General features: G+C 45.6%; 1 protein-coding gene across 1 annotated transcript in view; it reads left to right on the forward strand.

Annotated features, from left to right (window-relative positions):
* The window catches only part of LOC137540937 (polycystin-1-like), a 228,347-nt gene that overhangs the window by 31,750 nt on the left and 184,457 nt on the right, over window positions 1–12,140 (forward strand). The window contains exon 10 of the mRNA XM_068262113.1: window positions 4,240–4,505. Within this exon, the coding sequence (XP_068118214.1) occupies window positions 4,240–4,505 (266 nt within the window). The remainder of the gene's footprint in view (window positions 1–4,239; window positions 4,506–12,140) is intronic.

Consider the following 12,140-nt stretch of genomic DNA (forward strand, 5'->3'; position numbering starts at 1 on the left):
AACGCCAGCGCATACCACTAAAGCTGCATCTGAAATGACCACCAGCTCAGTGTGCAGCACCTAAATAGATTTTCTGCACACTTCGCATTCAATTCAGATGCAAATCATATGCAAATCTGCTACTACTTATCATGCAAACAGGAAACTCAGAAGGAGGGGCTGGGAGCAGCTAACCTGACAGTTACATAGTTGCAAAGTTAAGGAAAGGTGGGGGGAAAGGCTGCGCATCCCTAAACACGTTGCAATTGAATGGTTAATCGCACAGGCATACACAGCCTCTGCCAGACTGAAAAATGCATGCCCTGCATCCAAGACAAGTGCTAACATTTATTAAACTAGGAGGAACTTTAGCTTCCAATATGGTTTGCATGCAAAGTATATTATATTAGACACTTGCGCCACGGTGAGGCAAACCTCCGGGTAAGTGACCTAACCTAAATTTAAAACCTTGGGAGCAGCTAAGCAAAAGAAATGTGTAACTTACATTTGGTTGTACAGCGAGGAGAACGCCAGCGCATACCACTAAAGCTGCATCTGAAATGACCACCAGCTCAGTGTGCAGCACCTAAATAGATTTTCTGCACACTTCGCATTCAATTCAGATGCAAAGCATATGCAAATCTGCTACTACTTATCACGCAAACAGGAAACTCAGGAGGAGGGGCTGGGAGCAGCTAACCTGACAGTTACATAGTTGCAAAGTTAAGGAAAGGTGGGGGGAAAGACTGCGCATCCCTAAACACATGTTGCAATTGAAAGGTTAATCGCACAGGCATACACTGCCTCTGCCAGACTGAAAAATGCATGCCCTGCATCCAAGACAAGTGCTAACATTTATTAAATGTTTTCTGCAAATCTGAATTGAATACGAAGTGTGCAGAAAATCTATTTAGGTGCTGCACACTGAGCTGGTGGTCATTTCAGATGCAGCTTTAGTGGTATGCGCTGGCGTTCTCCTCGCTGTTCAACCAAGTGTAAGTTACATTTTTTTTTGCTTAGCTGCTCCCAAGGTTTTAAATTTAGGTTAGGTCACTTGCCCGGAGGTTTGCCTCACCGTGGCGCAAGTGTCTAGTATAATATACTTTGCATGCAAACCATATTGGAAGCTAAAGTTCCTCCTAGTTTAATAAATGTTAGCACTTGTCTTGGATGCAGGGCATGCATTTTTCAGTCTGGCAGGGGCGGTGTATGCCTGTGCGATTAACCATTCAATTGCAACATGTGTTTAGGGATGCGCAGCCTTTCCCCCCACCTTTCCTTAATCTTGTGTTACATGTTGATTTCTTCAGAGTATAAACAGTCTTTCCTATGTCCTATGTGCATCACATATATTTACAGCATACAGACATTATTTATTGTATTTATAAAGCGCCAACATATTACGCAGCGCTGGACATTCGTTTAGGTTACAGACAATATTTAGGGGTGACAACAACATGAATACAAGAAAGACCAGAGTTAAGGGTTGTGAGGGGTAGTAGGCCAGAGTGTAAAGGTGAGTTTTGAGGGCTTTCTTGAAGATGTTGAAGGAGGGAGCTGCCCTAATGGGTGGAGGTAGGGAGTTCCATAGTGTTGGAGCAGATCTTGAGAAGTCCTGGAGGCATGCATAGGACTGGGTGATGCGGGGGGGGGGGGGCCGTTAGCCGAAGTTGATTGGAAGAGCGGAGTGAGTGGCTAGGTGTGTACCTCTGAGTAAGATCGGAAATGTAGGTTGGACAGGTTTTGTGGACAGATTTGTAGGCCAGACACAGTAGCTTGAATCTGATTCTGGACTGGATAGGAAGCCAGTGGAGGGATTCAAGGAGGGGATCCACCGTGGTGGAGCAATGGGAGCAGTGAATAATTCTGGCTGCCGCATTCATTAAGGACTGCAGTGGGGCTATTCGGGTCATAGGGAGACCAGACAGAAGGGCATTGCAGTAGTCTAGGCGGGAAATTATGAGGGCATGGATAAGGAGTTTGGTGGTGACCTATGTCAGGAAAGGGCAAATCTTACAGATGTTACGAAGGTGGAAGTTGCAGGACTTTGTGAGGTTTTAGATGTGGGGGGTGAAGGAGAGTGCGGAGTCGAGGGTGACACCCAGACAGTGGGCTTGAGAGGTAGGGCGAATGGTAGTGTGGTTACCAGTGACATGGAGCTATAATTCTATTATTCTAACTAGGAAGCGTAGAGAGCAGGATAGCATGCAGAAGACAAAGTAAAGTCACTGCCATCCTGTCTCGCTATTTTATATGAACATCAAACAGTTAAATTCTGACATCACCCGAGCCATACCCCCAAGCCTACAATTGGCGGGCATGGGCATGTGACCCACATCATCATCTAATATACCAGTGCTTTATAACTCTTATTTGTATATGTTTGCACATATTTTAAATTTTCCAATTTTTCGCCATAGTGCCTCTTTAAGGAGGTGACATCTATTTACTCCTAGATATATATAGTTGTAATGAGTTATTTAGGGCGCCTCCCACAAAGTATTTAGTCTGTCTTCTACTGCCACTCAAAGCTTATCCTAGCTCATGTTTGTTGCATCCATGATACTATCTAACCATCTCATTCCCAGCATTAGGGTCTTCTCCAGTGAATCTTGCCTTCTCATTATGTGTCCAAAGTATCTCAACCTCAGCTTCAAATGAACCTAAGGTGAGAGTTCTATGGAGGCTGTCATGCTTATTTCCTTTTAAGCAATACAAATTACCTGGCAGCCCTGCTGCTCCTCTGCCTCTTATACTTTCAGCCATAGGCCCTAAACAAGCATGCAGCAGATCAGGCGTGTCTGACATTATTGTCAGATCTGACAGGATTAGCTGCATGCTTGTTTCTGGTGTGATTCAGACACTCCTGCAGCCAAATAGATAAGTAGGACGCCAGGCAACTGGTATGGTTTAAAAGGAAACAAATATGGCAGCCTGTTATCTTCGGTGGATTATCTTCAGACGCTGTTGACCTTTCCACTGAAGGAAGAGGCGTTACCCAGAAGTGACCACGGGTCTTCGCCCACACCCCCTTGAGGGGAGTGCAGGATTTCGCTGCCTAGTGCCCAGCCAGGTCACAACTGGGATAACTTTAGCAAGTGGTCAGGAGAACAGCCACGCTAATATGTGAGATGAACAGACGTAGTCAGACAGTAACCAGAGGTCCGGGGCAGGAGAGAGCAGCGTAGTCGGGTCACAGGCCAGAGGTCGGGGCAGGCGGCGATCAGGCAAAACGAAGTACAATCCAAGAGTCGGGGCAGGCGGCAATCAGGAGAGGTCGGGGTCACAAGCCAAGGGTCAAATCCAGGAGTCAATTCAGCAAACTAATAAACAGAGTTTCCACGGGGCTTACGCCAAGCTGTCAGAACGAGCAGCACTGGCGTAATGTCCAGTGCTGCCTTTATACAGGATTTTGGCGCCGAAATCAACGCCCTGCGCATGCGCGCGCACGTGCAGTGCCGCGCACAGGTGGGCGCAAACGTCCTCGCGCACAAAACCTTGCGCATGCGCGCACGCAACAGCCTGCGCGCATGCGCACACCGCGCAACGCCGCGCGCCGCCAACCAGGAAGTCCAAACATAATAGCCAAGGACCCCCTGTGCGTACGCATCCCGGTAAGGACACGAGACCGACGCCGGGACCTGAGATGGTGAGTGTGACACAGCCTCCATATACCTCTCACCTCAGGTTCACATTCAGCATTGCTGCTTCCAATGAACAGTCGGGGTTCATTTTCTAAAGGAGTGGATCTTCTTGCAGTCCAAGTGACAGCATATGCTCTAATATAAACTGAGATTTTTGGGACAGAAAATGGGCCTTTATTTCAAATTCCAGTTTATACTGCAGTCAAGGAAGGCAGTGCAGTGAAGCAATCCCCCCCAGTCACCCCCTCCCTGTGATCAGGCATGTAGAGAGTAGTGGAGCGCCTTCTTCGCAGGGGCATAACTAGAGGGGAGGGGCCAAGAGCTGTGGGGGCGCCAACCACTAACCTTCCCTTCCTCCGATACAGAAGACTATGCTTCAGTTCAGGTGTTGTGTGGCTGTACTAGTTATGGGTGTGAAGATCGTGGTGGTGTCACCCTCACTGCAGAGTCTGCTGTACCATTGTGCAACTTTGTAATATCCCCACGTTAAATTGCTTGACGTTGTATTGTCTCCCCTATCTGTTGTACAGTGCTCCGTAATATGTTAGCGCTTTATAAATAAAGTTTCATAATTGCCAAGTTGTTTTCAGAAGTAATACACACCTTTGTTTTACAGCAGAACAGTTTGTCTCATGTGTGCGGAGCCCCCTGGATCATGTCCTCAGCTATTCTCTCATCACCCCAGTTCCTCACTCCAGCAGCAGCTGCCTCGCCCTCTGTTTCCGCCATGGCTACTCCTACTATGGTATGGACAACGTGCAGCAATGTCTCTGTGGATCCCTCACGTCAGAGGACGGTGACCCCTGTAAGGGTGTATGTTCAAGAGACGGGACGCTCAGCGGTTGTAGTAAAAGTATCATTCAAGATTTCCAACCCATACAGGTAAATGTTTGATAAAGCCAGTAACTTATTGCATATTATTATCTATCCTCATTGCGTACATTTGGTCTTGGCACAGGAGGACTGATGAAAATACTTACCAAGCCTCCACCACCTTTCCTGTAGCTCCTAGCGGCTTTTCCACATCCTCTATGTATGGCCCCTGGCGCGTCACCTGACTCGCATCAGGTCATGTGACCTGCCAGGAGCCGTGCATGGATGCCAGAAAGCTGAAGGGAGCTGCATGAAGAATAGAAAACAGCGCTCGGAGACTCTAAGTATTTTCTACACTGCAAACCCCCCAAAGCACTGTCCCCGTTAGCCTCCTCAGGCATGCCAGTTAGTTGAGACTTCCGGCGCTCAATGCTATGGCTGTATACCAGTTTGGCACTTGTATTGGCCCGAGAAAGCGGGCTTAGACCATTTCACATTTGTTGCCTGTGGTAAATAAACCTTTTTGTCTTATGAGACTGTTGTTCCTGAGGAAAGCCACCCAGGCCCGGCGCTACCATAGAGGCAAAGGGGGCAATTGCCCCAGGGCCCCAGAGCTTGTAGGGGACCCCAGTGGCTACAAGAGGAAAAACATTTTCAAATCAACCTTATAGTTTTTGAGAAAATTGATTTTAAAGTTTCAAATGAAAAAAAATACACATTTAAAAACCTGCCGACTTTAATGGTTAATAGCAAATCCACCTTAAATGCTAGAAACCGTAAATTTGCAGGATATGTTAAGGGATCATCCTAATTCATATAAAAGTTTACATAAAAATCACTTAAGAGTTCTCATATGCAGTTCTCATATGCAATTTCTTGATCTCTTGTGCCACCGTCACCATGGACACCCAACAGTAAACAGACTCACCAGATGTATTGGCCACTGCTAGACTAGCCAACCATGCACAAATTCAGGAGCCTCAGTACTTCAGGATCCTGGTACCGCTGTGATGCTGTCCATTTAGACCACCATCATCCTCCCCATAATCCATGCAAAGTACCTCAAAGAAATAGCCTGCATAGCGTAATTCCGTATAACACTTAGGCCTCGTTCAGACTATACGCGCTGCCGTCCGCATTTTGGCAGCGCGTATAGTGTGCGACACGCAAGAACGGTAGAAGGGCATAGACAGCCCTTCTACCGTTCCCATCATATGCGCTGCGTGGCAGCGCGATTGCGCTATCGCGTGCTGCACGCATTTTTGGGAATCGCAGCGCAGATCCCATTCATTGTAATGAATGGGATCTGCAGCGCAGCGCATAGGAGCGCAGATGGCGTGCGATCGGACGCGTTGCGTTCCAATCGCACAGCCATCTGCGCTAAATGATGTGAACGAGGCCTTAAAACTTTGCCCCTGATGAGTCACGAGGGAGTGACGAAATCGATCGGGCGGGAGGTTGGACACACCAGGAAGTGACCGGCCGGTGGAGGTAGTGGTGTCTGCAGGCTGAGTGGAGGGGGAGCTGGAGGACCCAACACAAGCTGTGCCCTGCCAGGCAACGGGGGAGAGCCCGTAAAACTCTATGTGTGCAATACCTTTTGGTACATCTTCAAGATCCGCACCATCAGATAAATCACTTTATTAAAAGATAAAATTTAAAACATGATAAAAAGCATGGGTCACATTAGATGACGCACAGGCGTTTCGGACTTCCACAGTCCTTTGTCAAATCTTCATAGACCCACACTGATTAACCTCTGGTATATTCATGTTTATATACACACAAAGAGGACCACATAGAGAACTACCTACTTACTTAGGTTGCATATGTATGAGAACCCATCCACCAATCAAATATCACCACCGGCTGTGTTGGAGCCAATCAGGATGCAGCACAATAGGACAACTGCATAAGTGAATAATAAAAATAACTGGTACTCACATAACCCCACTCACATATATCTTCATAGTGAGGAAAGGGTAGCGCTCATCGTACCCCTGTTTCAAACAATAAACTGCATAAAGAAGTCCTAAGAGGGGATTCGTCATCCCAGCCAATCACATATCAGCCTACAAGGTCCGCAAGTAGAACCCTCAGCCACCGCCAATAGGAATCCAAGAGGGACGAGCCTGTCAGCCAATCAAGTACTGCAGTACAGGCGCCCAACGGAATGCAAAGGTGAGACCTCCTTCTGATACCACGTGATGCGGCAGTAAAGCCGCATCAAATCGTATCACCGCCGACAACGTCCGCCGTGAATTCAGTCTAAACTGTAGCCAGTCAATGCGGCGGGGGCGGCGCAACAGGACGAGTGGCGCTGCACCAATGAGAGCAACGCCGACAACGTCCGCCTGGTACACAGACCAAGCTGTAGTACCCAGGCAGAGCGTGTATAAGGGGCGTGTCGCAGTGTCAGAAGCGGCCAATTATGCGCGTGATGCGGAACACCAATCGGCATCACGCCAACAGCGTCCGCATCACATCACAAACCGCAACACAGGCGGACCTGCATGTCTGAGGCTGGTAATTGCACCAAGTGAAGCAACAATAGTTAAAACAATACATACCAAGGAGGCAAATACATGGCTAAGCAGGTGACACAATCCCCCCTAAATTGCGCTGCAACCCAAAGGCCAAAAGGGAAATACATTTACCCAGGAAACGTGTGACAGCCGCCGGCGATATATCTGGGGAAGAATAATAGATACTATTAGTTATGCAAAATGCAACATACAATACATAATAAAAGTTCAAATCAAAGTAGACAGATCGTAATCTCTATTGAGGCCCCTGGGTTCTAATGTATCTAGTTTTTTGATCCAAAAATTTTCTCTAAGGGCCAATTTTTTATGACGGTCACCCCCTCTACGTGGTATGGGTATCCCCTCTATGACCTGAACCCTCAACTGGGAAAGACGATGTCCCTTACTACAAAAATGGTCCGAGACAGACAACTCACGGTTCTGGTTTCTAATGTTCGATTTGTGAGAGGACATTCTGTCCTTTAGAGGCTGTGTTGTTTTTACCTACATACCCCAGCCCGCAGGGACATTTCAACAAGTATATCACAAACCTAGAGTCGCAGCTATAGCTGCCCCTAATCTTAAATTTATTAACCCTTCGCACACTCACATGCAAATGTTCAAACAATTGCATTCACAGATTCACTCATCCAGGCACAACTGTTATCCCTACAGCTAAATTAAAAGCCAGGGTTTTAGTTCACAGAAGAATGCATTCTTATGCTTAATCACCTATACTGCGCAGAAGTACCCAGGTAAACATAGGTGTCCTAACTCTGGCCCTGTAACATGCATAGTGCAGACATGCAAACACATTCATTGCATCAAACCTATCAATGGATTAGGAGCACACATCCTAACTTCCTCTCCTGGGAAAGACAGTGCATCTTACCAATCGCACAAGGGAGCTAATGTTATGTGTCCATGTGCACCATGCGCATACACCAGCATAAGCTGTCTGCATGCTGACAAACATACAGGGGAAGGGGGGAGTGCACCGAATTGGACCCTAGCCACAGGGGTCAATGATAAGAATAAACATACATATATCCAGGCACATCGCCTCTAGTTAGGACATTAAATAAATTATTAGGGAAAGGGAGGTGCTGAAGGGGGTGTGGCTAGAAAACAGCAAAAATCTATTAACCCTTCGCACACTCACATGCAAATGTTCAAACAATTGCATTCACAGATTCACTCATCCAGGCACAACTGTTATCCCTACAGCTAAATTAAAAGCCAGGGTTTTAGTTCACAGAAGAATGCATTCTTATGCTTAATCACCTATACTGCGCAGAAGTACCCAGGTAAACATAGGTGTCCTAACTCTGGCCCTGTAACATGCATAGTGCAGACATGCAAACACATTCATTGCATCAAACCTATCAATGGATTAGGAGCACACATCCTAACTTCCTCTCCTGGGAAAGATAGTGCATCTTACCAATCGCACAAGGGAGCTAATGTTATGTGTCCATGTGCACAATGCGCATACACCAGCATAAGCTGTCTGCATGCTGACAAACATACAGGGGAAGGGGGGAGTGCACCGAATTGGACCCTAGCAACAGGGGTCAATGATAAGAATAAACATACATATATCCAGGCACATCGCCTCTAGTTAGGACATTAAATAAATTATTAGGGAAAGGGAGGTGCTGAAGGGGGTGTGGCTAGAAAACAGCAAAAATCTATTAACCCTTCGCACACTCACATGCAAATGTTCAAACAATTGCATTCACAGATTCACTCATCCAGGCACAACTGTTATCCCTACAGCTAAATTAAAAGCCAGGGTTTTAGTTCACAGAAGAATGCATTCTTATGCTTAATCACCTATACTGCGCGATGTGCCTGGATATATGTATGTTTATTCTTATCATTGACCCCTGTGGCTAGGGTCCAATTCGGTGCACTCCCCCCTTCCCCTGTATGTTTGTCAGCATGCAGACAGCTTATGCTGGTGTATGCGCATTGTGCACATGGACACATAACATGCTGTTTTCTAGCCACACCCCCTTCAGCACCTCCCTTTCCCTAATAATTTATTTAATGTCCTAACTAGAGGCGATGTGCCTGGATATATGTATGTTTATTCTAATCTTAAATTTAGTCCCTCGGCTGGGGTGGGTAAAAGGATCCCCTTTCACAATGTAACTGCATAAATGGCACCCCATACAAGGGTAAGTGCCATTTCTCCTCACAGTTTCCACCTGAGAGGGACCTAAATCATTATGGACAAGAGTCTCTCTCAGGGAGGGGGCCCTTTTAAAAGACATTAGGGGCCAGTCATGGAATTCCCTCACTGTAGGTAGACCCCTCTTAAGGATAGGCCAGTGTTTGTTGATAATATGGCTCACTTTTTCAGAAAGTATGTTATAGGTAGTTACACAGGGTACCCGCTCCCTAATGCCCAATCTGATGCCTGATTGTTTGGAAAAAGTATTAACCCCCTTCTTACATTTAAAATTAAAATTCCCCTGCAAACATCCAATAGGATAGCCCCGAGCCAGAAATTTATAATTCATCTCTTCCAGCCTCTGTATCTTCATAACGGGATCTCTTACTATTCTCTCTATCCTTTTGAATTGGCACTTCAGGATATTATATCTAACATGAGGGGGATGGAAACTCGTAAAATGGAGAATAGAGTTTCTGTCTGTGGGTTTGGTAAATAAATCTGTGGTCAGCTGGCCACCTTCTTTAATCACCCACGTATCAAGAAAATTGACCTTAGTCAAGTCACAATGGATGGTCAGCTCAATTGTAGAACATCTGTCATGTAGTTCATCCACAAAGGCAGCTAGGCTCGAACGTGCAGTTGTCCTATTGTGCTGCATCCTGATTGGCTCCAACACAGCCGGTGGTGATATTTGATTGGTGGATGGGTTCTCATACATATGCAACCTAAGTAAGTAGGTAGTTCTCTGTGGTCCTCTTTGTGTGTATATAAACATGAATATACCAGAGGTTAATCAGTGTGGGTCTATGAAGATTTGACAAAGGACTGTGGAAGTCCGAAACGCCTGTGCGTCATCTAATGTGACCCATGCTTTTTATCATGTTTTAAATTTTATCTTTGAATAAAGTGATTTATCTGATGGTGCGGATCTTGAAGATGTACTGCTGATTGCTCTTACTCCAGAGTGGATCCCTGCACGTCATAATTTTAACATTGGTGCATGAACATTTCTATCATTATACAATACCTTTTGAAGCATGTGAGTGCAATTTTATAATTAAAGTTTTAAGTGTTATACGGAGTTACGCTATATAGGCTATTTCTTTGAGGTACTTTGCATGGATAATGTGGAGAATTATGGTGGTTTTTTAATCTATTAGATAATCTCAATATCTTCTTATGTATTTATGTACAATGTATATTTGTAATGTCTCCTTTAAGGTGAAGGCTGGTTGAGGTATGGGGTGGAGCATGTCCTTCTCCCACCTACATAAAGCCTTCCCCTTGCAGGTTCACTTTTAACTATGACTAAGGGCAGATTGTAAGCCCGACACGCGTCAGTTGAACCTTGTGGTTTTATTGCTACTGCCATGTGGAATTTTTGAATAAAGAACATCAGCGTTTTTCTACCAGTACTTGGTCTGCGGATCCTTCTGTGCATATTTGTGGACTGACTTGGCTTTCCTGATCCTGCACCTACCGGTCTGAACTGTGGGGGTTGAGCGTTTTGAACTTTTCAATTGCTAAAATTTTAAGTGTTATACGGAGTTACGCTATGTAGGCTATTTCTTTGAGGTACTTTGCATGGATAATGTGGAGAATGGCGGTGGTCTAAAAGGACAGCATCAAAGCGGTACCAGGATCCTGAAGTACTGAGGCTTCTGGATTTGTGCATGGTTGGCCAGTCTAGCAGTGGCCAATACATCTGTGTATCTTACATCTGAGTCTGTTTACTGTTGGGTGTCCATGGTGACGGTGGTACAAGAGATCAAGAAATTGCATATGAGAACTGCATATGAGAACTTTTAAGTGATTTTTATGTGGACTTTTATATAAACGATTGTGTACAAGTTTTTTCGGTCCTGCCTGACCTTGTGGTAGCGTACTCCGTTTGGATTTTTAATTTTGTGCCAGCTATAGCGCTTTGATATTATTTTACATGTTAAGGGGATCATTGGGAATAAGAGGGAAAAAAACTATTTTTCAAAAAGACCTTATAGTTTTTGAGAAAATCGATTTTAAAGTTTCGAAGGAAAAAAGTCTATGCGGTAAATGTCACTTTTAGTAGCAAACCTAATGGTAGTGTAATTTTACATGCATCAAAAGAAAGAGCAATACATTTCCTGACGGGGTTTCCTGGGGGTCCATACAAAGCCGCAGCGCTTTGGCCAGGGATCGCTATACAGCCGCAATATGGCTGCATGAAGATCCCTGGCATTTTTTTTCCTATTTTCCCAATTTTTTTTTTATGTTTAGAGTGTGGGAATTAAAAAAAAAAAAATTATGTGGGGTCCCCCCTCCTGAAACGTTTTAACTCCTTGTCCCCCATGCAGGCTGGGGTAGCCAGAATGTGGAGCTCTGACCGATTGGGGCTTCACACCCTGACTATACCAGCTGCAAAAAAAGTCCCTTAATGCCGATTTTTGTTCCGGGGTATCTGTTGGGGGGGGGGGGGGCAGGTTTATTTTGGGGCCCCATTGTTGCTTACACCGGCCCTGAAGCCACCTCACCCTTTACATTTTTATTGTTTTTAACTCCGTTTTATCTGTACTTGGGCGCCTCTTTACCCTTTTTGTGCTTTTATACCCCCCTCCCCACCAAGGTTGGAGGGGTCCTTTCTGGCCCCACATGGTATCCGCCATTATGGAAGCCAGTTACTTTTCACCAAAGGGAGCAGCCACACCCAGTCCAACTTGGACAGCCCAAGTGGAGTTGGGTTGCTCGTCTCAACCTGCTTCAAGTAGCTGGTTGCCTCTATTGCAACCCCCTTTTGTGAGTAGTCCTTTATCATTACTTTCATTAATTTGAACATCTTAATATACTACACTATCTGGGCTCCCACTGTCTGTGTCTTTTTCCTAAGGCATGAAGGCCCCTTATTCCTTACTCATCGACGGTAGATATTCAGAGGTGATCACAGAACACTCCCATTGCCTTTCAGCAGGTTCCATGTAAGACGTACCTTATCACTAGACTCCATCAGCTGCTCTCCCTCTA

The sequence above is a fragment of the Hyperolius riggenbachi genome, chromosome 12 (assembly GCF_040937935.1).
Source record: "Hyperolius riggenbachi isolate aHypRig1 chromosome 12, aHypRig1.pri, whole genome shotgun sequence".
NCBI lineage: Eukaryota > Metazoa > Chordata > Amphibia > Anura > Hyperoliidae > Hyperolius > Hyperolius riggenbachi.